General features: G+C 56.7%; 2 protein-coding genes across 4 annotated transcripts; one reads left to right on the top strand and one right to left on the bottom strand.

The window, feature by feature from the left end:
- Positions 1 to 4,953: 4,953 nt before the first annotated feature.
- PTGES2 (prostaglandin E synthase 2) lies at positions 4,954 to 10,098 on the bottom strand. 2 transcript variants are annotated; one of them, XM_027616459.2, is made up of 7 exons: positions 9,730 to 10,098; positions 8,414 to 8,611; positions 7,680 to 7,738; positions 7,177 to 7,326; positions 6,697 to 6,897; positions 6,219 to 6,336; positions 4,954 to 5,585 (listed from the first exon to the last, which is right to left on the bottom strand). In XM_027616459.2, exons 1-7 carry the CDS (start codon positions 10,081 to 10,083, stop codon positions 5,463 to 5,465), a joined length of 1,203 nt encoding a protein of 400 aa, XP_027472260.1. In that variant the 5' UTR covers positions 10,084 to 10,098; the 3' UTR covers positions 4,954 to 5,462. The 2 variants fall into 2 exon arrangements, with proteins under 2 accessions (XP_027472260.1, XP_027472261.1); XM_027616460.2 differs by having other exon boundaries at positions 7,177 to 7,322; positions 8,414 to 8,453; positions 9,730 to 10,030.
- Positions 10,099 to 10,851: 753 nt separating this feature from the next.
- LCN2 (lipocalin 2) lies at positions 10,852 to 24,769 on the top strand. Of its 2 annotated transcripts, XM_027616461.1 has the most exons (8): positions 10,852 to 10,885; positions 20,845 to 21,021; positions 21,551 to 21,687; positions 23,070 to 23,149; positions 23,272 to 23,391; positions 23,636 to 23,737; positions 24,420 to 24,453; positions 24,576 to 24,769. In XM_027616461.1, the coding sequence occupies exons 2-7, from the start codon at positions 20,857 to 20,859 to the stop codon at positions 24,440 to 24,442; spliced, it is 627 nt and encodes a 208-aa protein (XP_027472262.1). In that variant the 5' UTR covers positions 10,852 to 10,885; positions 20,845 to 20,856; the 3' UTR covers positions 24,443 to 24,453; positions 24,576 to 24,769. The 2 variants fall into 2 exon arrangements, with proteins under 2 accessions (XP_027472262.1, XP_027472263.1); XM_027616462.1 differs by lacking the exons at positions 10,852 to 10,885; positions 23,636 to 23,737.
- The last annotated feature ends 1,892 nt before the right edge of the window (positions 24,770 to 26,661 follow it).

Below are 26,661 nucleotides of genomic sequence, written 5' to 3'. Positions count from 1 at the left end.
CCACGTTGGATGCAGAGATTACTTAAAAATAAAATCTTAAAAAAAGAAAAGAAGAATGTGGGGTGCCTGGGTGGCTCAGTCCGTTAAGTGTCCAACTCTTGATTTAGGCTCAGGTCATGGTCTCAGGGTTATGAGCTTGAGCCCCACGTCGTCGGGCTCTGAGCTCAGCGTGAGTCCGCCTGCCCCTCCCCCACTCCCATGTGCACGCTCTCTCCCTCTCTCAAATAAATAAAATCTTAAAAGAATGTGAGGCATAAATTATTTTTTAAAAAATTGGAATGAAATGTAACATTGTGTGTCAACTCTACTCAAATTTTAAAAAATATTTTTTTTTAAAAAACGTTGAAATGAGACCGGAAATTGAAAGGACTGGTGCTTAAAACCCAGCTCCCCTTCCCCATCCAGGATTCCAAACACGCAATTTCACCCTCAGTGCTTGTCATTCCAGCCTCCAGTGTCAGAAGGCTCATGCACGCCTGGGGTCTCCGGCATCTGAACGTGGCCAACCTGGGGGTGGGGTGGGGGAGCCCTTTGTGCCACCGGATCTGGCGAATTCTCTTCATGTCTCCTTCCACCTCTAATCCTGAGGGGCATCACCGGCTGGGGCACACACAGGACGTGTTCCTGCCACCATGACCCCATTTTACAGATGAGGAAAGTAAGGCTGGGGGAAAAGTGACTTGCCCAGGGCCTCAGCGTGAGTACGTGACAGGGCCTGAGTTGCAGGTCAGCAGACCCCTGGGCTTTGCTGGGGCTGCCCACCAGGAGGCCCAGGAGATGGGGACCATGCTTCAATCCACCTGTGGGGACTTTCACCCAGGAGTAGGGAGCTCTTTGCCTCGCCTCTGACAGGTGGCACCCGGTTTCTGGCTACTCTCCTGGGCCCGGAGGCCACAGAGAGGCTGGGAAGCATTGCGCAGGCCTGTGCTTGAATCCTGGCACCTGGCTGTGTGATCTTGGGCAAATCTCATGCATCTCTGAGCCTCCTCAAGGTGGGCACAGTACCTTCCTGAGAGCTCAGAGCGGGGAGGGACTTGTCCGGGTTCATACGAAGGCCAAGTAAATGTTGAACTGAGATTCAAACCAGCTTTGTTGACTCTGAAGCCATGTTCTCAACCTTGGCTCCCAACTGGGCCGCCCCCAATCCCAATCTCACCGGTCTGAGCAGGTTGGAATGTAGGGGAAGGGAGAGGGGAGCACCGGTGTGCTGGGCCCAGCTGCCCAGCTGTGAACCTTGGTCCCTGCCTTCTGGGGCTGATGAGGAAGCTGGAGCAAACCAGCGAGGCCTGGTCACAGTGGCTGGAAAGACGGGCCAGGGCCGGCTACAATGGGGTAGGCCAGGCAAGAACCCAGGATGAGTAAACTGGGGGCAGGGAGGGCGAGAGGCCTGTCCCCCCGAGGGGGCGAGACAGACCTGGGCCTCCGGCTCGCGGCTTCCTGGAATGGCTGCTGGCTGGGCAGCCGCCAGCCATCTCTTTGGGCCATTGGCCGTGGCCCAGCCACGCGGCCTCTTATCTCCCCACAGCAGTGGGAGATGCTGTCCAGAGAGGGGGCTGACTCCACCCTCGCTGGCCAGGGAGGGGCACCCCCTCCACCCCAAAGAGCCCAGCCCCACCCCTCATTTTCCAGAGGAGGAAACCGACAGGACAAGGGGCTCGCCCGAGGTCACTAGACCCCCTGTAGCTGACTCTCTTCCCCGACCACACTGGCTTAGGTCAAGTGAATTAGTGTCCTATGGCAGGTGTTCCCAAGTGCCACAAATGTGGGGTCTTAAGACAAATCTGTTCTCTTCCGGGGCTAGAGGCTGGACGTCCGAACTCAATTTCACTGAGCTGAGATCACGGTGTGTGCAGGGCTGGGTCCTTCTGGAGGCCCCTGAGGAGAGGCCATCTCCTTGCCCCTCTGGGTTCTGGAGGCGTCAGCATATTCCTTGGCCCTTTCTCAAATCCCCCCAGGCTCTGCCTTCGCATCTTCTCTTCTGGAGTCACACCTCCCTCTTACAAGGGATTGTGATGTTGTCGTTGTTGTTGTTTTTTAAGACTTTATTTATTTGAGAGAGAGAGCATGAGCAGGGGGGAATGGGAGAAGCAGGCTCCCCGCTGAGCAGGGAGCCTGAGGCAGGACTCAATCCCAGGACTCCGGGATCATGACCTGAGCCAAAGAGAGACACTTAACCGACTGAGCCACCCAGGCGTCCTATACAATCCAAATTTTTACTTAAAAAAAGGAAAAACTTACCTAGAGAGAGAGAGGAGCAATAAGATATGTGTTAAGCTGCAGATGCTGAAGCCAGAAGATCTGGGTTCAGATCCCACGTCTGCCACTTACAAGCTGTGTGACCCTGGGCAAGTCACTTAACCTCTCTGATGGCAGTTTGCTCATTTGTAAAATGGGGTTGCAAAGATTAAATAAGGTAAAATATAGAGTGTTTAAAACAATGCTTGCCATAAAATAGGCCCCATCTAACTGGTATATATATATATATGTATTGTTTATACAAATACATATATACACGCACACATATATGCACTATAAGCCGCATAGAAAATAATCTAGAAGGGCTGTATTCCAAAAAAAATTTTTTTAAAGTTTTTTATTTATTTGACAGAGAGAGAGAGAGCGAGAGCAGGAACACAAGCAGGGGGAGTGGGAGAGGGAGAAGCAGGCTTCCCGCGGAGCGGGGAGCCCGATGTGGGACTTGATCCCAGGACCCTGGGATCATGACCTGAGCCGAAGGCAGACGCTTAACGACTGAGCCACCCAGGCGCCCTGTATTCCAAAAATTTTTAAGTGGTCCTATCTCTAGGTTGGTGGGATTGTAAATAATTGGCTTCATCTTTTTACTTACCTGAAAGTTTTATTCATGTCCAATAAACATTAATTATTTGCATAATCCAAGTGAAATCTTAAAAATTTAACAACCCAACAAACAGAAAAAAGCAAAGCAGAATTCTCCCGATTCTTGGAGCCCCAGCCGTGGCTTGCCCTCCCGAGGGAGACCTCCCTCACTCCCAGGGCAGAAGGATCTCGCTGTTCTCACGACTCCTCTCTTCTTGCTTCCTGGAGCTCTTGACCGTGAGCTTTGGGAGCCCAGCTGGGAACAGAGCAAGGAGTGTGTTCTGAGGACAGCAGACCCCACTGGCTGCATAAAACACCCACCACATGTCAACTGTGCGCATCGACTCTGCGCAGTCTTTCCATCTCTGACCACACCAACCCGGGAAGGTTGACTGACTTTCAAGGGCTTGCTCAAGGATGAGCAAAGATGGGGCTTGCCCAAGGTCACAGCGGGTATTGGCAGGGTTCCCCCATCCGGCCTTCTACGGCCATCAAGGCCACAGGCACATACCCTGATCTGAGCGTGACCAAAGATGGGGCAGAGGTTATCGTCTTGGGGCGCTTTCTGCCGAGAGGTGTGACTTTCCCTGCGTGCCCATTTTCGGACCTCTCACCTGCTAAACCCATTTTACCGGTGGGCAAATAGAGTCCCTAAAGAACAAAGATTGTCCCGACTAGATGCAATGCTTAAGTCAGTTACAAGGTGGCAGCATGAGGCCTTGTTTCGCATTCTCTACTGCCCTCTAGTGGTTATGGCAAAATACACCCAGGGGCTGGCCCAGGAACATCTGGGGAAACTGAGGCAGGGTTGTCCCCTGGGATGGAAGAGGGGGATACTCAGTGAAAGAAGCACGCTCGATCGGTGTCCCCTGGTGGCCTTGGGTTGACTAGCCATTCTTCAGCCCCAGTCACTGGGAGCAGGTCCAGCTAGTATAGTCCTAGTATAGACCCCATGGTGGAGAAGGTGTAGAGGGTGCAGGCGGGTGCCTCCCCTGCTGAGGCAGGCTCTGGGATCCACAGGCCACCCCAGGTCCCTGGAGCAAAGGCCTTTCAGGACTTAAGGCCTGAGTGATTTGGGGGAAGAGATTCCAGACACGCTGGTGTTCCAGGCCGGTGGGCTCTGGCGCATGCCTGCGGCCGAGCACTCTGCAGCCGTGAAGAACGAGCCAGCGTGACATGTGCCCACGCGGACAGGCGCCTGTGACGGGGACGAGAACGAGCAGGTAGCCCACCGGCTCCGCAGGAGAAACGGAGGCCGCTGCTTCCAAACGTTAGGCTGTTGGCCTCCAGAGTGCTTGCCAGGCCTCTACCTTATTTGAATGTTTACCATCACAAGGAGAATGAATTATTTTTATGTTTTAAAAAAATTAATAAAGAAAATAAAAACTGAAGACTTTCTCGAGAGGTCTGGGGCAATGGGAGAGTCCAACGAGTAGAGTTCAGCCCACTGGCCACCTGTTGGGCCTCTGGAGGCCACTGTGCTCTTCATCTATGGGAACCAGGGGAACAGGGACCCCGACCCTGGGGGCTCTGCTCTGAACGGGGTTCCACTCACAGCGCCCCCTCGCTCCCAGAGCTGGCTTTTCCCTGTCCCGGGGTCCCCTTCCCAGGCCTGGGACCGAAGCCCGGGTGCCCACCTGCTTCAGAGGTTCAGAGGTTCTCGGAACCCTGCCCCCCCCCCGGCGTGTAGAGCAGGATTGGAGCCACTCCAGCCCCTGCTCTGAGCTGGGCGTCCTTCTCTACACTTGACCCGCATCTCACGCTCAGACCCTCGCGATTTCCCCTTGAAGGGGAGGCTATCATTACGCCCATTTGACAGATGAGGATATGGAGGCTCAGAGAGGGACATCACTGCCCAGAGTCCCACTGCCAGTGAGGGGCACAACCAGACCCGAATCCTGGGACACCTCAGGCCTCCCTGCTGCTTATCCTATGGTGGTGTCCCGGGGTCCCTGTGACACAAAGCCTGCGAAGTCCTTCACCCCAGGCCTGACGCCCAGTAAGCACTGGACAAACAGTAGTTACCAGCAGGGCCGGGCGTGGCCTCGCTCTGAAGCCTTTGCTAACCAGCAGTCACACACAGCACTCACCCCACGACAGCACCGCCTCCAAGGGTTCAGCAAACATTTTCTTTATTGCAAACATGACACCCAGGCCTAAGGGCACTGGGAAGAGCCGAAACCAGGAGGAGCCAGGGATGAAATCCTTTGTAAACCAGACTATTCCTGCTTCCCCTGTCCAGGGCAGGAGCCTGACCCGATTCCCACCCCCAGGGTGTGGACAGAGCAGGCCACTGAGAGTCCCAGAGAACTGCTGAAGCGCAGGGAGGCCCAGAACAGGGGGCAGGGGTGGGTCAGCCACCTGGGGCTGAGGGGTAGCCTTCTGTGCCCCTCAGGGGGGCTGTGAACACAAATCAAGCCTGGCTTTTGTCCCGCCGTGTCCCAGGGCCTCAGCAGGTGTCCAGTGCTAGAAGCCGGGGGGGCGGGGGGGCTGGAGAGGTGGGGGCAGGCGAGAGGCAGAACGGTCCCGTCCCCCCCTGCACAGCATCAAGTGCTGACCCAGCGGTCCTGGTCCCCGGAAGCCGGCGTCTTCTGCTGTCTTCCACCCCTCCCAGGACACTCAGGTCACTGGGGGGCCTCAGCGATGGCTTTCTCCATCCGCAGGTACCAGGGCTGGATGCGGGTGTGACGCATCAGGTCATCGAAAGCCTCCAGGCCCTCCATCACGCGCAGCACGCCATACACTGCCTGGGGGAGGGGTCAGAGGAGGGTCCATTCCTGCCCTGTCCTGCCCTGGGGCCCGCTCACCTCCCCTCTCTGAGAGAGCTCACGAAATGGCCAATTTTGCACTTGGGGCTTTGAGTGAAGTGTGTGGGATTTCTGTAGGTTTTGCCTGCCCTGCACCCCCGAACCGTCTGGGCAACAAACTCCACCTGCAGAATTTCCTTCGGGAAAACGTCCTGCCCCACTCTCAGGTCCTGAGATTTGAGAAGAGGGGACCCCCACCGGCTCTAAAACCCAGATCTGGCGATCAACATATTCCACCCCGGCTTGAAGGATTGCTTCAAGGCTTGGCATTTAAGCCAGGCCAACAAGATACTGTCCCGGGACTTTCGCTGGGTGCAATCAACTCCAAGGGGTTGAGCTGCAACAGGTGAGGCCGAGCCCTGGTACTGCCACTTGGGCCCCTGGATCCAGCTGGGCCTGAAGCCAACGCCTCCCCTGAACCTGTCAATGATGTGAACCAAGACAGTTCCTTGGATGGAGCCAGGTGCCTCCAGAGCGGGAAAGCTGGGAGATGTAGGTATTGCCTACGTGTGGGCTTCCGCTGCCCAGACAGGCCACTCAAGCCTGAGCACCCCCTGCCCCCACCAGACTCACCAGATCAGCCAGGTTCGGCTTCTCACCCCCCATGAAGGGCCGGTCTTTGCCCACGGCCGCCACCCACTTGTCGGCAGCCTCATAGAGGTCCTCACGGACGTCATCCTGGAGGTGGTGCCTGGTGGGGAAGGGGGAAGTCCATCAGGGGAACCCTCCGCCCAGGCTGGGAAAACAGGAAGGCTAGGGGGCCGGGGCTGCTCCCCCAGGGGCATCACACTTGCAAAAATCAGTTATCATCTGCCCCAGACAGGGAGACCATGGCCAAAGAAGGACCAGAGAGACCTGACCACGAGAAAGCAACAGAAGGCACAGAGCAGACATCCAGGCCAGTCCGCTTCCCCTGGGGTGGTGGAGGCAATCGGGAGTTCGGACTTCGAGCCCCCGGCGTGGCTTTAGACTAGGGCCTTGGGGAGAGCAGGCCCCCAGGCGCGCGCACACACACACACACACACACACACGCACACACGAGCGCCGTCACCTGCTCTTGAGCCGCTTGCTGATGACGTACATGGCCGCTGCACCCATGTACTTGGCCACGGCACCCTCCAAGGCCCCAAACTTGCCCTCCCTGACGATGTAGTCAAAGGAGGCCAGGGCCTCGGCAGGAGTGCGGTACACGTTGGGGGAGATCAGGTGCACCAACCAGTCATCCGCCCACTGCCGCCACTTCATCTCCTCCCTGTGGACAAGGTGGGGACAGAGGGCAGGGCAGGTGGGCTGCCGAAGTCAGGGCCCAGGAGGTGTGGGAGCAGGTGCACTGTCTAGACCGCACAGCGTATGGGTGGGAAGCTGAGGCTTGAGTAGGAGTTCCTGAAGTAGACTCAGCCCTGGCCGTGGCCCCAGCCCTCCTGGTCTCCCACACTGGTCCCCCTTCACGGGGTCTCGCTCAGCCTCTCCCCCAACCCCTGGGAAGACCCTGCCCTTGCCACCTCCAGGGACCTGCCCCAGCCTCACTTACGTCCTGGCCTCCTTCCCACCATACATGCGCTGGGCCTCCTTCTCATCCAGCATGAGCCAGTACTTGTTGCAGAATTCGGTCACCTCCTTCCCCTGGTCGTTCACAGCCTTCATGGGTGGATAGTAGGTGATGATGTGTTCCAGGGGCTGCCTTTGGGAGACAGCCAGAGTCTCACCCCAACTAGTTCTTCCTCTGGGAGGCTGAGCCGTCGCCTGCTTGGGGTGGACGTCTACCCCGACCTGACCCAGCTCCGGAGGGGAACCATGACCAACCCACGAAAGCTTTCCAGCCTCTTGTAGGTGTCAAAGGAGGTCCTGCAGCAAGAGGAACTTGGGGCAAACACAGAAGCATCTCCCTGACAGAGGGAGATGTGCAGAGGAGAGGAAGGGGGTATTTCAGAGTACAATGCCCACCCTGCGCCCCTGGAGGAACCGAGGGGAGGCCTTCCGGGAGATAAAAGGGATGAAATGCAGTACCAGCCTGGGCCTCTAGGGGCTCCTTACCCGGACACCAGGTAGGTCTTGAGGGCGCTGATGATGACAGAGGAATCGTTCAGTTGTTGCTGGAGGACGAGAGGGTGGTTTAAATTGGGGAAGTGGGTCCTGGAGCCACCAGCAGGGTCACCAGAGTTCTTTAAAAATAAACACCCAGGCATTCGAGGAAACTGGTCCGGTAGAACCTTGGCATTGTTTGTCCATTGCTGGGGGTTCATCCCCAAAATCGATGCCCACAGAGCTTTCCCCTCCCCACAGAACCTAGCCTCCTGGCTCAGGCCCATCCTGAGTAAGGGAGACCCAAGTGTGGCTAATGTGAAGGAGGGTGTGGGGAGGACCTAAGTTCTGGGCCCTGCCCACTCACCTGCCTGGCCTCCCAAGCACTGGCGGGGGCAGGGTGGACTCTAGAAGCTACGCGCTAGGAGCCAAGGACTGGGCCAAGCATTCCCTGCCACTGGAGAGTATAACCCTCTGTTGACTAATGAAGAAGCAAGCCCAGAGAGGCTAAGTGATTGGCCCCAAGTCATGTAACCAGTGAATGGCAGAGCCCCACCTTGAGCCTGGACCACCCTGATTTCAGAGCTCACACTGTTGAGCTCTGTGATGCTCTGCCTCCCTTGGGCCCAGCTGGTTCATAATCCTCACCAAGGTCCAAAGCGCCCACATTGTTCAGAGTTGCAGGGCCTGCCTCGGGGGTACTACAGGACAACCCAGGACATGGGGGATTGCTCCCTGAGGCTCACCAAGCTCTCTCCTTCCTGGGCCAGCAGGATGGGCACCTTCCTGTAGGTGGAGAACTTGATCTCAGCCCTGCGCACAGGGTTGACTTCTACCACCTGGTAGGGCAGGGCGTGGAAGTCGAGGAAGGCGCGGACCTTGCTGCAGAAGGGACACGTTTTGTACTGGTAGAGGGTCAGCTGCAGGCGGCTGGACAGGGAGAGCTGGGCGGGGAGCAGAGGGAGGAGGGGGGCTTCTGAGGCCTGGTGCCCAGGCCCCCCCCCCAAGCAAACTTCTCCCAAGGGAGTCTTCTAGGATGATCCTGAGAACATCAGGAGGAAGGGGGGTAGGTGGCAGAGAGAAAGGGAGACACAGGGAGGTGGGGAGCAGGCTCGTGCAGTGCACAGTCCATCCTCAAGAGCCCATACAACGCCCTCCTCAGTCAGGAAGTATGGGTAGGATGAATCTTCCAGTCTCTGTTCAACATCAGACACCTCTCCTCTCCCTCCTGTCCCAAGAGGACATCACAACCCCCCTCAGGTGTGCCACTCAAACTCCCTCAACCCAAGGGACCCTCTGGATGAGGGGGCAGAGCCCAGCATTTGCCAGAGTGGGGTCTACCTCAAATCTCCAAGGGGGGAGGGTTGTATCTGGGCCTTGGGCCTGGATCTGCGAGTTCAGTACGTGAGCCCCAGGTAAGCTCGCTGCATATTCACGTTTAAAAGCCACAGCGGCAGTCCACCTCCCTCACTATTCAGATGGGATGCTGAAGCTGGACCACCGGGGTGGGCAGAGAGATACAGAGACCTCCACTCCTCTCCTACCACCCTGTTCCCCTGAGCCCAGGAAGGCGGCACCTGTGCCATCACCGGGCTAGGGGACACCTCCCTGCCCCTCTCTGTCTCAGGGCCTGGAATCTAAGGGTCATCCTTTCCCTAAAAATACTAATACTAATAAACAAATACATAACCTTATGATCTGAAGACGGTGGGAGGGTTTACGGAAAGTTTATTATTTTCCAGAGGACAAAATGTCTACCAAGTAATAAACTCTGAAGAAGGCTTTCTTTCCCTTTCTTGTAATCTCCAAATCTTTTCATGAAAAAAGTCTAAAAACACGTTAGAAAACGACCTTAAGACGAAGACAACAATTCTAGTTAGCAGGCAGCAGTGGCGACCCCATTGCCCAGATGAGGATGCTAAGTGTTCAGATACTTAAAACCAAGTCACTTGCCCAAGGTCACGAACGGACGGAAGAGGTGATACCTGACCCCGCCATAAGTCCCGAAGTTCGGCGCTGACCCCAGCACCCCTACCCGCGGCTGGGTGCGGCTCGGGCTTACCTGCGCGGCAGAGCGCTGGGCGCGGAGGTCCTGGGAGCGCAGGTGCCACCGCGCGGTGTGGTACAGCCCCAGGACGCCCCCCAGGGCCAGCGCCGCCGCCCCCAGCAGCCGCGGGCTCCCCTTGCGGGCGGTGGCCGCGAGGCCCGGGCCCCCCGCCGCTCCCGCGAAGCCGGCCCGACGCTGCGCGGGGAGTCCCGAGGGCAGGCGACCGCCCAGCCTCCAGGCCAGAGCGTGCCCGACGGGCCACAGCGCCCGCGCAGCCTGGGCCATGTTCGCTCCGCCGGCGCCGCGGGCGGGCGCGCGAAACGAAGACGGCCGGGGAATCAGGCTCCCCTTAAAGGGGAGGGCCTCCATCTCCCGAGGGTTGCTAGGGGTGACAGTGACGCCGAGGGGTGAAAGGAACAGCCCTGGAGGGACTAGGCGTGCGTCCCGGGCGCCTGGTTTCCACGCACCCGTGAGAGCCACAGAAACACACTCTGGGATGTCTGGGAGTCGCTTTTTAAATGCCCGGCTTCTGAACATGAGCTATAACCGTTCTCGGTGGTGACCCGGGGCTGAATGCAGGAACTCGTCGTGTGGACTTTGGGTCCCAGCGTCGTCCGGAATGTGTGTTTATTAACTTCTTTCTCATGCAACCAATAGAAAGAGATTGAGCCCTTCAGAGCGTCAGAAAAAGGGTCATAGCATCGAGTCCACGAGGGCCGCGGAAATCAGCCGTACCACCCCTGGTGCCAGCGACTCGGGCTCTCTCTGCCCTCCCGCGCCGCTGCACTGTTTCTCCTGTGTCCCGAACCATAAAATTTTCCATACACACAAGGGGCCTTAGAGACCACGTGTCTCAGATTTCGCCCACGCGGTGGCGCCGGCACGCTGACCCAAAATGTCCCGCGGCAGGATGCGCAGAGTGGAGGTGCCAGGCTGTCCCGCCCCTCTGCCGGGCTTGCTCGCCGTAGCTGAGGACCCAGGCCTCCAACACCTAGGCTTCTCGGCGGGCAGCCCCGGATGGCCCCTCCCGGAGGCCGGGAAAGGAGCGGGGCTCGGGTAGTAGGCGGAGACTCAAAGACGGGTCAGGTTGTGGGCGGGGAGAGGCGGAGTCTGACGGCGGGGCGGGGACAAGAGCTGGGCTCGCGGGAGAGAGCGCGAGAGCTCGACTGCGGTAGGGACCAAGCTCCGGGCGTGGTGGGCGGGACCTCGCGGGTGGGGGCGGGGCTTGCGTCCGGCGGACGCGGCGTGACCCGTTCGTGACCTTGGGCGAGTGACTTGGTTTTAAGTATCTGAACATCTGCCAAATACTTGGCAGAATTTTCCTTGGCGGTCCTCCTCGGTGCCACTCCGCTTGCCCTGCGTTCCGTGCGCCGCCTCCACCTTCCGCCCGGCGCCCGCTGTAGTGCGACGGTCGCCGCGTTGCGTCGTCGCTCGGCCCTCGCGGCGCCCGAGCCCGCGGTGTCGGGCCCCAACGGGGACCTGGGCGTGCGGGTGGAATGCGAGCGCGGAAGGCGAGGACGACGGCTTCGGGGAAGCCGGTGACCCAGAGGGGCTGCTGAAGCGCCCTTTGCTTTCTTAGGGCTGCCCTCCTGGGAAGGGGAAGCGGGGCCGGACTGGGGGCTTGGAAGGGACCGCAGAGCCCTCCCACCTCTCCCCCCTGGGTGCGTTGCGGCTGCGGGCGCCGGCCGGGGTTTCAGGGCGAGCACCTGCGAGTGGGTCCCCTGGAAACCGCAGCATCCGAGAGCTGCGGGCAACCGGCCCCGTTTTACAGATGGGGAAACTGAGGCCGCTTCGAGATCACTCGCCCTTTTGGCATTTGCTGCAGCCCCTGTGGAGACGGGAGCTCCTGAGGGGGTGGGGCGGGTGGGTCGTCTCGGCTTAGCAGGAGGGGCTGTCTGGGTGGGCGAACCCGCCCTGCTGAGTCAGCATCTCCTGCCACCTTTGCTGGTGTGGCCCGGAGCCTTGGCGAATGTGACCTCCTTACAGAGCAGCCTGTTGCCTGCCCAGCACTTCGGGGTGTGGGGGTAGGTGTCGAAGGGAGGGATGTGGAAAGAGAACCATCAGCTGTTTTTCACCTTTTCCAGCCTGTTTCCATATCTGTCAAATAAGAATAATGATTAGGGTCTCCTGCATTGAGATGTGTCAGGATTTGGGGGGAAATGAATGAATGGGGAGAAGCAGGAGGCTGGAGAGACTTGTGCCCTAGAGACTCCTATTTTTTGCGCACCTGGCAACTACCCCACCTTTGCCAAACATAGAATGGAAAGCCAATGACCAGCACCTCCACCAAAATACTTGGCAGAATTTTCCGTTGGTCCAGATTAGGCAGGATATTAGGGCAGGCTCACTGCCCTTGTTCCCTACACTGCTTCTTTCTTCATTCATTACAGCCGGGGGTGGGGGCCGGTGCCTCCTGTTTCTGGCCAGCATTGAGCAAAGAGCCCTGCTTAATGCCCAGGGCCCCTCAGCTTTTGGCTTTGATATTCCTTTTGTATCTTTGTTTCTATTTTCTTAATTTCTGCTCTTCCCCTTCTCATTCTGTTTTCTTTGCATTTATTCTATGGTTTCTTTTCTGCACTTTCACTCAGGACACTTTGCTCATGCCTTTACAGCCTTTCCCTATTCTAAAGCACACACTTAAGACTACTCATGGGCCTTGTTTGTTGTGAGCCCAGCCAGATATTCAATGTGTGCTTCACTCTACATCTGGTTGTCTTGCAGAGGGAGCGCTCTTCAAAATGTCCAGGCTGCGGTTCAGCCAGGATTGCTTTTTTTTTTTTTTTTTTAAGATTTTATTTATTTATTTGAGAGAGAGGGAGAGGGAGAGGGAGAAGCAGACTCCCCCCTGAGCAGAGAGCCCAATGTGGGGCTGGATCCCAGGACTCTGAGACCATGACCTGAGCCACCCAGGTGCCCCACGAGGTTGCTTTGCTTTTCAAATAGATCCTGCTCAAAGTCCACTCAGGCTACAGGGAGACCACAGGAAGACCAGTCACCCCTCCTTGCCCACCTTTGTGGGGCAGTGGCCCCCCTCTCTGCTCCCCAGCGGGGGCTGAGCCAGCCAACCCCTTGACTTTTCTTGACAGTAGTCTGATTCTAGTCTATAATCTCCAAGGTTCAGAAGTCAGCCCTCCACCTTCCCTATGACTCTAAAATAGGCTTTCCTGGGCAGGAGCTGGAGGAAGCAGCTCCTTCCCATCTCTGCTCCTAGTGGGGATAATTCATAGATAGAAGGGGAGAGGCTCTGGTCAGGGAAGGAAAGGACCCCAAGGCCCTTGAATACTTGGCAAGACCCTCTGGGAGGCCTCTTTCCCACTCATGGCACAAGCCTCCCGCCCCCCCAACAGGGACCGCTTGGTGTGCACTTGGGAGCCTGTGGGGACCCTTAGCCATGCAAGAAGGGGAGCATCGTGAGGCAGGACAAAGAGGAGACACTAGGAGAAAGCCAAGGCTCCCACACTGCAGCCACAGCACCTTCCAGGGCACCCAGAAGCCCTGCCTGGGACAGAGCAGAGCTTTGATACCCCTCCCCTGGGGAGGCTAGGAGCTCTCTGAGCAGCCTGGCTGCAGCTGCCCACACAAGCCAAGCCACCCAGGACCCTGGGCCCCTCCTGAAATGAAACCACGTCCCTTTGTGAGCAGATCTGTGGTGTGGGGCACACAACAGGTGGAGCCCCAGGTGTGGGAAAAAAGGGTCTGTATGGATTGAGGGGACTATGGCAGACTGAAAAATGGCCCCCCAAAAGATACATGCATGTCCTAGTTCCTGGAACCTGTAACTACAACTTTATTGGGAAAAAGAGTTTTTGCGGGGCGCCTGGGTGACTCAGTTGGTTAAGCGACTGCTTTTGGCTCAGGTCATGATCCTGGAGTCCCGGGATCGAGTCCCACATCGGGCTCCCTGCTCAGCGGGAAGCCTGCTTCTCCCTCTGACCCTCTTCCCTCTCGTGCTCTCTATCTCTCATTCTCTCTCTCTCAAATAAATAAATAAAATCTTAAAAAAAAAGTTTTTGCGGATGTGATTAAAGATTTTTTGTCTTTATTACTACTTTTTAAAAATGTCTTAATGGTTAATGTACTAATGTCTGATTTTCAAAGTGTGTAAATTAAATGTGTACGTTACTCTCTTCAAAAGCAGACAAAACAAGCTATTTTTTTCTTGGTATGGCCCAGATTTTTTTCCTTTCTTGAAGACTGACAGCGTTCTAATTCCTGATTCATAATCTGACATAGAGTGCATTCGGTTTTCAAATTTCTAAGAGAAGAAAATTATTCTCACAACTCACCAGTGTTTTAATAGTAGAAGGCAAATATTCACAACTAATGATTGGTCTTTCCCTTCGTTTTCTTCTTTTTTTTCTCTTTCTTTGCCTCTTGTTATTCCACCTTTTAAGTGAGTTGCGATTTCGACAGGAGGAGGGCATCCCAGATTCCCCGGGTGGGCCGTGCATGTCATCACATGTGTGCTCCTTAGAGAGGCGAGTGAGATCACACACGTAGAGAGGAGAAGGGAAGGGGAAGGCAGATGTTGGAGCAGTGGGGCCACGAGCCAAGGAATGCCAGCAGCCACCAGAAGCTAGGAGAGAGGCGAGGAACAATGCCCTAGAACATCCGGAGGAAGTGTGCCCTTGCCCACACCTTGATTTTGACACAGTGAACTTCTGATTTTTGGCTTTTGGCCTTCAGAATGTGTTGACTTAAGCCGAAAGTTTTGTGGTGATTTGTTGCTGTAATTTGATGATTTGGGAAATAATCAGCCTATCCAGAAGATGCTAAAAGTAGGAAATTCACTATTTGGAGAGGATGCTCTGGAAAGAAGGTCAAGGGTATGGCTGAGCAGAGGACCTAAGAACGTGGAGGAAGAGGTGGTCCAAGACAGGGGTCTCCAGGGGGGTGGGGGAGGGGGAGGTGGCCCAGGATGGGGAGATCCAGCAGTGTGGGGAGGTAGCTATCTCAGTCTGTAACAGAATACCACAGACTAGATGGCTTATAAACAACAGAAATTTATTTCTCATGTGCATCATAGGGAATATAGTCCATGATATTGCACATGACAGAAGGTAGCTACACTTGTGGGGGCAAAGCATAACTAGAAGTTGAATCACTATGTTGTACACCAGAAACTCATGTAACATTGTGTGTCAACTGTACTCAAATTTATTTATTTATTTATTTATTTATTTTTTAAGATTTTATTTATTTATATGTCAGAGAGAGAGCACAAGCAGGGGGAGTGGCAGGCAGAGGGAGAAGCAGGCTCCCCGATGGACAAGGAGCCCATTGTGGGACTCGATCCCAGGACCCTGGGATCATGACCTGAGCTGGAGGCAGATGCTTAACCGACTGAGCCACCCAGGCGTCCCTGTACTCAAATTTAAAAAAAAATTTGTTTTAATTTATTTCTCACAGCTCTGGAGGCTGGGAAGTCCAAGGTCAAGGCACTGGCAGATTCAGTGTCTGGTGAGCGCCTGATTCCTGGTTCATAGGTGGCTGCCTTCTCACTGTCCTTACCTGGTGGAAAGGGTGAGGGAGGTCTCGGGTCTCCTATAAAGGCACTAATCCCATTCACGAGGGCTGCACCCTCATTATCTAATCACCTCCCAAAGGTCCCCCCTCCAAATACTACTGCACGAGGATCAGCTTTCAGCATAGGAATGGCGGGGTGGGGGGCAGTAATGACACAAGCATTCAGTCCAAGACTCAGGGACGAATGTGTATGGGCAGAGAACAAGGAGCCATGGGACAGTCCAGTCCTGGCAGACTCGGCTGAGCAATTAGGGAGGGACACTTGCAGTTGCACTGACCTGGGGGGAGGCCAGTGCCCACCCAAAACCTGAAGGACCCTGGAGCCAGAGAGAGGCACCCAGACCTGTGCCCTGTATCCTCTGGCCTCTGCAGAGGGTTTGGTGCATGTTCTCGGCATTTCCTCCACCCCAGCACCAGCCTCCTGGCCCCTCACCCCACTCTCCACTGGTCCCAGTTGGCCCCTTCTCATGAAGCTGCACATGCTCTCCCTTTGGGGCCTGACCTTGTCCTTTGCCTGTCACACCTGTCTCATGACCCCCTCCCCCAGAGGGAAAGGCTCAGCCACAGACCCTACCCCATGTGAAATAAGCATGGAGTGTGAGGAGGAACCACTGTGACCCCAACCTTCCTCAAACTGGGATGAATGGGGAGGGGCAGAAAGGCTGGAGCCCTACCCCCTGAGCTCCCAGGAGGACCTCAAAGGAGCCTGAGTACCTCTCAGACATTTGTACTCTTTTCAGCCTTCCAGAACCCATTCCCCTGCCCCCCTGGGCTGGGCATTCTCCTGTTGGGTCCTGGGCTCTCGGGGTACAAAGGAGAATCTGCCTTTTGGGAGAGCCAGACTCTTCTCACAAAAACTACCTTGGATGGTGTCCTGCAGATGCCCAGCCAAGGGCCTGGCAGGCAGGAAGCATGGGGGTGGCCCAGGAGTGGCCAAGGTGGAGATGCTCTTTCCTGGGGTGCTTGGGGCTGCAGCCCAGGCAGGAAGGGTGCGGAGCTGGGAGGAGCCGGGTCTTGGCCAGCGCCAGGACGCTGCCAGGCAGAGGTACCTCCTGCCCAGCTCCACAGGAGCCCAGTGTCTACCCACCACCAGCCGGATAGATGCCTGGTGCCCACTGCAGGCCCTGCCCAGAGCAGTGGCCTCCAGTCCCCACTGTGGTCATCATGGACACTCTAGCCTGCATGGGAGTCCAGGCCCCAGAGACAGAGGCAGGAGCACCCAGCTGGGAGGCATGCTTGGGCCAGGTACCTGAGGGCCAGACTGAGGAGGCAGCCCTGGGCCCAGACCTCATATGGCAGGGCCTGCGGGCCCCTGCCCAGTGGGCCCAAAGGACCTTTGCATAGGGAGGAACCCAGTGGGTGTTTTGTGGGAGGTGTAGGGAGGGGCTGCCTTTCAGAGCTGTTCCATAGCCAGGGTCCCTGCCAGGTGGAAGGGACAGGAGCCAGGAGATCCTTGAGGCTCCCTGGTGAGCCCTCGCATGACAAATGGGGCCTGGGGGTTGGAAAGCTGCTCTGGAAACTAGAAACTCAAGCCAAGGCTCTGGAGGAGCAGGCCTTCCCCCTCCAGGGTGTTTGGACCCGCAGTGGCTAAGGAGGGCTCATCTCTGGACACTAAGAGTTGCTGCAGCTGTGACTGGTCTCCTGGGGGCATCTCCCCAGCACTCAGGGGGACCATGGTGTGGACCTTCTGTCTGGACTCTGGCCAACTCCAAGGGCTCCAGGGTAGACAGGACCCTGAAGGCCACATTGCTCACTCATGTGAGTCCACAACACATCACACAGAAGCCTTGGGGCCAAGTCCCTCCTGGGAGAAGCCAGGTCTGGGCCTTCCAAGTCCTGCTCTGGGTCTCTGGAGCAATGGCGGAAACTGAAAAGGCACCCACACCTGTGTTTCTCTGTGGCAAGAAGCCAGGAGAACTCCCCCATGGTCCCTGAGTGCTGAAACTCAGCTTGCATGAAGTGGGTGTACATCTTGACCTTACCCTCCCCCCACAGCCCTGCAGAACGCCTCCCTTCCTAAGGCCCAATGCAGCGGGCACACCCAGCTGGTCCCCTCCCCTCCAGCTCCAACCAGCCCAGCACCCACATCTTGTTGGCTAGGATTGGCCACAGCTTGGCCTGATCTCTGCAGTACCCATGGCCATGACCGTCCTTGGGTCCCCACAAAGTATGGCTGGGACACAGCACGCTGCTTAGCCTCAAATCCGTGGACAGACCTTGTCCCCTTCACTCTGACCCCTCCCTCGGCTCCTGGGCTGGGCCAGCAGAGGGGCGAGGCAGCTAGGTAAGGAAGGGGCAATGAGGTGGTCATCACCAGCTGTCAGCTGAAGGTTAAGCCCACACAAAGATAAGAACAGACAGATAAGGCCAATGGGCCCAAGACAGGCCTGCAGCCAGCGCCACAAGAAGACTGGGTTTGCTCAGAAACTCCGAGATGGCCTCAGGTAGAGACGCCGCCCCATGTGTGTGCTGGCCTCTGTTAAACAACACAAATTCAGCTGAGTAATTTAAAACATCAAATTGGATTTATTGAACGAGTCATGAATCAGGCAGCATCCCATCTAGCAAATAGAAGGGAGCTTTGTGGAGCTGCAGAAAAGGAAAGGTTTTAAAAGGTGGAGAAGGAACAGAAAAAAGGAAACTTATCAAAGAGTCCATTGTTTTAGGCAAGGTCAACCTCCTAAGGGAAATGGAAGGGGTCTCTCCATAAATTTCATGGTGCTGACCCGGAAATTCCATGTGTGCTGGTCAAAGGTTACATTGGGGGGGCGCAGGGGGGCCGAAACTGCAATTGGGGTAGGCGTTAGGTCTTGGCTTGCCAACATAGGGACCTTAACATAAGTGAATCCATTTTGGGCCTGTGGTTTTCTTTTCAACACCTCCCAGCATCTGCAACGCAGCTGTCTTTACAGAAGGGAAAACTGGCAGGGGTGGGGTGGGGTGGGCAAGGGTGGGCTGCACCTCAGCGGTCAGGATCCTACCAAGGGCCCCTGAACCAGGCCTTCTCCCTTCTTGCAGCTGGCCCTGGTTTTCTCAGGCTGCAGACCTGGCCCTAATCCCTCCCCACTCCATACCCTGGTGAGCAGGCGTTGGGGGATTCGTACCAAAGGAGCATTGGCCACTCTACCTCATGACTGTTCAAGTCTAGAATATTCCGTCCAGTGACAGGTACCGCCTCTCCCTAGTTAGGGACACTGCTCCCTCCCTACTGGGGCTCCACCTGTCAGTCACCCTCCTATCCAGCAGTCACTGCAAACTCAAAGATACCTTTTAAGGTCAGAGAGGGAAGCAGAGGTGGAGCTCCTGGGGCTGTGAGTGGGAATGAGAGGGGTGAGAAGTAGCCACTGGTGCCTTCAGAGGGCACGTGGGCTTTGGTGGCAACTTCATTCCTCCAAAGCTTTGCTCATCCTCACTTCCTGCTCTTTCATCACCCTGACAGGCCTGAGAGGGCAGGGGTCCTCTGGGGGCCTTTCTGGCATTAGGGAGGTAGAGGCTGCCCCCACCCCCCATCTCAGGACCCCCAGAGTCCCTTCCCTCAGGGCCTACCACCCAAAGCCCAGACTAGGGGAGCTGGTTCCCCTGTAGCAAGTAGAAGAGCCAATGAGGCCTCAGAAGTCACCTGAGGCCAGTGAGCCCTCAGTTCTGCCTCAGGTCAGGCGGCTCTCCTGGGGACTTCTAGGAGACACTGCCCAGGGGCTGGGACCCTTCACTGCCTCCCGTGGACAACCAGGCTCCCATGAGGAAACTGCTTCCCTCCAGGACAAAGCTGGGATCAGCCATGACAGAAACACTTCTGGGGGCCCAGGTCTAGGCTGCTGGGCTCCACAGCCCAAGACTGTGGCCAGAGACAGCAGATGGTGTCAATACCCCCTCAAGGGTGAGGCCGAGTTATTGCACTCACTGTGACCCAAAGTACCTGATGTCCAGAGCAGCAGGGTAGAGAGCCCCCGCTTTGGGTCCCAGCCCCCCAGCCTGCTTCACCCAGTGCATGGGGCATGTCCTTCATTGTCTTCAGACCAGGATGGAGCTGGGACTGCGTACTCAGAGCTCTGATTTGTCAAGCTGTCTCATTTGTGGCTGGCAGGCCCAGCTTGAGGTCTCTGTCCACGGGGCCCACAGGAGGGGCCAAGTCCCTTAGGGGTCAGCTGAGGTCTGGGTCCACCCCTGCCAGTAGGGTGCGGAGGAGGGGAGGAACATTGCCCATAGGCCTTCACTGGGGGAAAGGTATCTCACCCTGGGCCAGGTCCTGGTGTGGGGTCCCTGGGCGGGGGGCCAGGACCTGGTGTGGGGTCCCTGGGTGGAGGCCAGGATCTAGGCTCCATGAGCACAGGGCACATACTCCGTCCTTCCCTGCCAGGAAGGTCCACTTTCAGCTGCCTTCCTTTTCCTGGAGGGGACCAGGAAGTAGTGATGAGGTTTTGGAATAGAGGTGAGGTTCGGTGGGGTGAGGTCCGGAGCCAACGACCAAGAAAGAATTCTTTTTTTTTTTTTTTTTTTTTAAGATTTTATTGATTTATTTGACAGAGAGAGACACAGCGAGAGAGGGAACACAAGCAGGGGGAGCGGGAGAGGGAGAAGCCGACTCCCCGCTGAACAGGGAGCCCAACGCAGAGCTGGATCCCCGGACTCCGGGATCATGACCTGAGCTGAAGGCAGACACTTAACGACTGAGCCACTCAGGCATCCCTGTTTGTTTGTTTGTTTGTTTTTAAAGATTTTATTTATTTATTTATTTGACATAGAGTGAAAGAGAGACCAGACGGGGAGTGCGCAGAGGCAGAGGGAGAAGCAGGCTCTGGCTGAGCAGGGAGCCCGATGCGGGGCTCTCTCCTAGGACCCTGGGATCATGACCTGAGCCGAAGGCAGACGCTTAACTGACTGAGCCACCCAGGCGCCCTGGTTATACGGACATTTAATTGTATCTACATTTCCTTCTGGAAGCTAGATTATTGATAGAAATGCTTCGTTCTTGTAGATTGCTAAGACATTTGTAAACTGAGGGAGACTTATGTCTTGCAGAATTGTGATCTCTAGAAATTAACTATTTGTTTTTCCTTTCCTTAGCTTTAGGGCAGCCAGGAGTGCCTGAGGAATGTCACATATATCCCATGGGTGGGGGGGTTGTGGGGTGTCAGCTTCTGCTTTGTCCTCAGCTTGCCTTCTGTTCCCTCATCAGTAGCCCATACTCTGTTGGTGTGAAGCACTGTCTGCCTTCATCAGGTGTGGGAAGGGGGCCTCTCTGCATTTACCCCACCCTGGGCTTGGGCTGAGCAGAGTCTCCTAGAGGTCAGGGATGACAACTTGGCCAGATTGGAGACGATGGACCACACACAAAGGAGTCCTTGTCCCTGCCAGAGATGTGGAGCTCTGGGGAATGCCCCCTCCCCCTCCCCTGGCCTTCCTGCCCCTCATCTTGCATAATCCTGACCTGGGGGAAAGGGACCAAGAGCTTGCCAAATGTTTCAGCCTGAGTTGCTGGCAATTGCCTCACTCTTCCTGGATTTGGCAAAGGATAAATTCGCTCCACCCTGAGTGAGCCATTGGCCAGGGGACCATAAATAGGGTCCCCCAAGGGCAGCTTTCTCACTAGCTTCTCCTCTTCAGCTGCCATCTGGCATGCCAGTTTTCCTAAGCCCTGAAGTCATGGCCCGAGGTCTCCTGTGGCTGGGCCTTGTCCTGCTGGGGTCCCTGCAGGCTCAGGCCCAGGACTCTCCCCCAAAGTTGATCCCAGCCCCACTTCTGATCAAGATCCCCCTGCAGCCTGACTTCCAGGATGACCAGGTAAGGGGCCTGGAGGGGCAGAGTGTGAAGAGAGGATGGGAGAGACAGAGTCTTAGGGAGAGTGTCAGGGCAGGATGGGCTCAGGCTTCAGCTCAGCCTGCCCCTGGGTCCCCTGATGGAAGGCACACCCCATGCCCCCATCTCCACCCCAACTTTGCTGCCAAGAGGGTCACTTGAGCAGAACTTCCCAGGTCCACAATCCCTTCCATAAGGAAGTGGGGACAGTCCCTGCAAGGTGGGAACATCTTCAGGCCTCCTACATGATGAGGAAACAGGATCGGGGACTTCAGCTGGCCACTTGCTGAGGGTCATCCTGCCCCTACCGGACTCGGGGCTCTCTCCTGACCTGGTGGCCGGCTCCTGTGGCTGCATCAGCGCAGGCCTGTGTGGCCAGTCGGGGTCCCTGCTGCCCAGTTAGGGGAGCTCCTGGTTCCTGGTCAGGCTGCCTGGAGGTACCTGCAGGGACGGAGCAGTAGGGGCCCCCAGGGGCCGTTCCTGGGCTCCGCCTATCATCGGCCCCCCACTGTAGTTCCAGGGAAAATGGTACGTCATAGGCGTAGCAGGGAATTCAATTAATACAGAAAAACGAGCCCGGTTGAAGATGTACACCACCACCTACAAGCTGAAAGACAACCACAGCTACGAGGTCACCTCCACCCTGATCAGGTGAGGGCCACCACCTCCTGGAGGCGCGGGCAGAGGGGGTCCGAGCGGGGGCGCCATCCTGGGGGTCTGAGAGGCAGACTGATGTCAAAACCGAGGGGTGACTGAAGCTGAGGTGGACATTCATCCTTTTGCTGGGTACCAGAGCCCCCAGCATTTATCCCTTCCTTCGCTCACTAGCTCAACATTTATCGGTGCCTTCAGTGCAGACGCACAGACGGTACTGGGGATGGACACAGACTGTCCTAGGGAAACGAGACGGAGAGAGCAGGGGTGTGCTAGAGTGGGAGGAGGGTCACCGGATCCAGCCTGGAATCCCACCCAAGGCTTCGTCAAGGGCTTCCAGAGAGGTGGTCTCTAGGCTCGGCCTTGAGCGGGGAGCCAACTCTTCCAGGAAACCATCACATGGCTGCCCTGAGCAGGGGCTGATGAACAGCCCAGAGGGGGGCAGTGGCCACAGGGGCAGGGTCCTCAGACACCAGTACCAAAGGGATCTGGTGACGAGCGGGTCTGGCTGCAGCAGGGAGAGGAATGAGGGAGGCTGGTCAGTCCCAGGTGGGAGATGACCACGGGGCGGGGGGGCAGATGAGGACCTAGAGAGGAGAGCCAAGGATTACCCAGCTCCTATGGGTTTCTGACTCTGTCACTTGGGGGATGAGGCTAGAGCATTTGTGGTGCAAGGAACAGAAGAAGGGCAGGTTTGGGGAGATCAGATAGGATGCACGTGAGAAATCAGGGTTGGCCCAAGAGCTAAGGGAGTCCCTGGCATCGAGCAGACTGGAGCCTTGGAGGGTGAACCCCCTAGGAGAGGTTACAGCAGGAAGCCACAAGATAAGAGTAGGGGACAAATCCCTGGGGGGGGACCCCAAAGAGGGAAGGACAGTAAGGTGCTGGAAGGAGAGTCAGGTGGCTCAGAACAGAGCAGGCAGGGACAGGCAGGGATGGGTTCAAGGGGAAGAGCCAGACCCATCGGAGCAGGGTGGGCTGTGGGCCTCCTGTGGCAGGATGGGCTGTCACCTTTTAAAAAAAATATTTTATTTTTTATAATTAATTATATATAAATAAATAAATATATATAAATATAATTAATATTTTAAATTTTAAATTATATTAAAAATATTAGAGAGAGAGAGAGAGAGAGTGTGTGTGTGTGTGTGTGTGTGTGTGTGTGTGCACGCACGCCCAAGCCGGGGCAGGGGCAGAGGGAGAGGGAGAGAGAATCTCAAGCCGACCGTGCTGAGCACACAGCCTGACTTGGGGGCTCGATCCCAGGACCCTGAGATCAGGACCTGAGCCAAAATCAAGAGTCAGACACTTAACCGACTGAGCCACCCGGGTGCCACTGGACAGTTACTCTCTTACCCACCCATCTCTTGCTTCCACAGGAACCAGCGCTGCGACCACTGGATCAGAACTTTTGTCCCAAGTTCCCTGCCTGGCCAGTTCACCCTGGGCAACATTAAGCGTGAGTCCTGAGTGGGGCGGGTCTCCAGGGGGCATAGATGCCATCCTGTGGGGGCCGGGGAGGAAAAACCTGTTTCCCACACCGGGTCAGGGCGGGCTGACCCCTCACCGACCACCCTGCAGGTTACCTCGGAGTGCAGAACTACACCGTGCGGGTGATGACCACCGACTACAACCAGTTTGCCATGGTGTTCTTCAAGAAATTTTACAAAAACCAGGAGTACTTCAAGATCACCCTCTATGGTGGGTCCTCACCTACTGCCTCTGGGACCCGGCTCCTGCTCAGGCTGGGGGAAAAGAGGCCCATCCCACCCAGCCCCCAAGGTCCCCTTTACTCTGAGCCCCTGGCAGGTGGGTGAGGGGTCTTCCCGCCCGTCCATTCCCACCCCCACCCCCGTCATGTGGAAGAGCTCTGAGGCCTCGTTCCCATGTTCAACAATATTTATGGAGCATTCGCCTGCCCACTCACTGGCCATCTTGACCATAGGGAGGACCAAGCAGCTGCCCATTGCTCTGAAGGAATACTTCACCGGCTTTGCCAAATCCCTGGGCCTCACCGATGATTACATCATCTTCCCTGTCCCCACTGGTAACTGCCAGCGACGGAGAGGAGAAGGGGACATGGGGACTGTCCAGGCCTGTTGTTGCCTCACGAGGGAAAGGGGGAGAGGGGAGACTCAGGCCCCTACTGCAGTCACTGGAGCCCCTGGGAGCCACTTTGGGTTCAAGAAGACCCTGACTCACCCAGAGGTCTGCGGGGCACCCAGCAATGTGGGGGCCCCAAGGATTCCTCCCTGACAAAGAGCCCGGGTCCAAGTTTCCCATGTAGTCGCCTGGCCATGTTCCCCTCTACCCAGGTCTGCTTGTCCTGGGCTAGCACCCACTTTGCCCTGGGGCTTGCTCACCACTGACTTGGGAGGTGCTCAGGTGGCCTGGCCTGGGCAGGTTACCTCCCCAAGCCTGCCGGGGCTGTCAGGACTCAGCAGGGAAACAGGCAGAAGGCCTGGTGCCCAAGCAGGCATGTGGCTGGGCCTCATCTGCCTCCTTTGGAGAATGGGTGTCACCCAGCTCTGCTTGTCCTCTGGCTTCTCTCCCTGTCCCCTGCCCCCATCACCCACCCCTCTGCTGTACCATCCCTGAAGGGAACCCCCAGATCTTCTGCGGCTGGGCCAGGCTGGGGCCCAGGGCAGCCCAGGGGCAGCACAGGGGCCCTGGAGGTCAGGGATCCCCCCCCACACTCCTGCCCACGCTGACCACTCTGTCCCCCACAGACCAGTGCATCGATGATAAGTGAACGAGCATGCGGTGAGTATGGCCCAGGAAGGGGCTGATGGGAGCTAGAGGGCAGTGGGAGGGGGTCCCAGGCCTGCCTTTGTCCCCCCCTGCCCAGCACTGCCGCCATCTTTATTCCTCTGACTCTCTTTTAGGTGTCCCCTGTCTCTCTTCACCCCCTCACCCTCACGCTGACCTCTGCCCAGGGCACCGCCCAGCTGTTCCACCAACCTGGACACCAGGAGAGAGCCCGGAGATCCTTCTCACCACACAGCCCACCAGCTGCTTCCCAAGTCGCCCTTCTGATGGAACCCCTCCTTGCTTGCTAAATAAACACATGCCCCCAGGTCTTGAGTCTCTGCTCCTTGACCCCTGGGCCCTCAGAGGGAGAAGAGTAAAGGGCGGGCTCCTATTAGCATCACTCCCAGGGACGTGGCCCCCAGAGAGGGATGGAGGCTGCAGAAGCAGAGTCCAGCTCTGACTGAACACTTGTGGCTCCCAACTCCAGGCCCAGCCCCAGATCAGCAGCAGCCCTCACCGGCCCCCACCTCCTAGCACACTGATGGGGCACACTGACACCCACGTTCAGCCACCTGCAGCAGGGCCAGGGAGCTGGAGGGGCTTGGGGGGCTGAGGTACTGTCATCCACACTTCACCAGGACCCTGTAGATCCTGGAAGACTGTAGCCAGGGCAAGAGGGGTGCACAGTGGGTGGAACAGAAGCATGCCTAGCTTGAGGCTGTGCCAGGCACAGAGGGCCACCGGAGGTGGTCCCCTTTCTCTCTGCCAGCCCCCTATGGGCCCACTGGTGGGTGGCAGTGTCCACATAGACCGCATTCCAAGTACTGTCCCTCACCCACATCTCTCCTCTGTGATGACCTCTGGATCATCGTGGGGGCAGGGCCAGGGGAGGCAAAGAGGAGAATACACTGCCAGGAATCCAGATTCCAGAAGACTTGAGGGCTCCAGGCCTATACCCACTGCTTGGCTGGGCCTGTGTGTGGGGCCTGACCAGCCCCTGTCCACCCCTCTGTGTCTGCATCACACACCTTGAACTGCATCACACAACATTGCACACTTGAACTCCCTTCCTGGCCTCTTCTCCCCTTGCAAGGTCAGAGGCCAGAGGGGGCGAGGTTCTGAAGAAACCCAGGCTTATCCACCCCAGAGACTTGCACACTTACCCTCAGCTGGTGGGGGGGTGTTGGGAGAGAGTGGGATAGTGGGAAGATACTGGAGCTCTGAGTAGTCCCTAGCCTCAGCCCTGAGGGGGCAGGACAGGCCTGAGACCCAGGGCCACCAGATAGGCTGCAGCCTTAGGAGTCTGGGTCAGGGGGCGCCTGGGTGGCTCAGTTGGTTAATGGGCTGCCTTCGACTCAGATCATGATCCCAGATTCCCGGGATGAGCCCCGCATAGAGCCCTGCACAGAGCCCTGCATAGAGCCCCGCATCTGGGGTCTTTGCTCAGCGGGGAGTCTGCTTCTCCCCTTCCCTCTGTGTTCAATCTCCCTCTCAAAAAAAAAAAAAAAAAAAAAAAGTGGTCTGGGTCAGGTTCCAGGAGGAGACCAGCTTGCTGCAGCGTGGGCTAAGAAGGATGGAGGCTCTGCCCAAGGCCAGAAAGACCCACACTGAGAAGGGCACCACTAGCTGGCCGAGGGGGTGGGAAGCTGCACCCAGCATGCCTGGGGCTTGGGGTCCACCTCGGACAACAGAGACAGTTTCTTTGCTTTGGCCCAAGCCATGCAGCTCCCTGGCATCACCTGGGCCTGCCGGCTCTTCAGGAGCAAACTCTTAGGCCACAAACAGGCTTTGTGTTTCTTCCCAGGGTCACTGGGTTTTATTAGTTTCCTATTGCTACTATAATAAATTATCACACACTGGCATCTTAAGCCAATACACATTTATTCTTTTATAGTTCTGAAGGGCAAAATTCTGAAATCACTTTTACTAGCTAAAATCACTTTTCGGCACCTGGGTGGCTCAGTCAGTTGAGCGTCTGCCTTTGCTCTGGTCATGGTCCCAGGGCCTGGGATCGAGTCCCGCGTAGGGCTCCCTGCTCAGTGAGGAGTCTGCTTCTCCCTCTGTCTGCCTCTCCCCCTGCTTGTGTGCACTCTCTCTCTTTCTCTGGCAAATAAATAAATAAAATCTTTAAAAGTAAAATAAAATCACTTTCACCAGCTAAAATCAAAGTGTCAGCATGGCTGTGCTTCCTCCAGAGGCTCTTGGGGAGAATCCCCATCT

The sequence above is a fragment of the Zalophus californianus genome, chromosome 13, assembly GCF_009762305.2.
Source record: "Zalophus californianus isolate mZalCal1 chromosome 13, mZalCal1.pri.v2, whole genome shotgun sequence".
Lineage (NCBI taxonomy): Eukaryota > Metazoa > Chordata > Mammalia > Carnivora > Otariidae > Zalophus > Zalophus californianus.
Note: the sequence above shows the minus strand (reverse complement) of the source record. Positions and strands in the feature narration are given on the sequence as shown.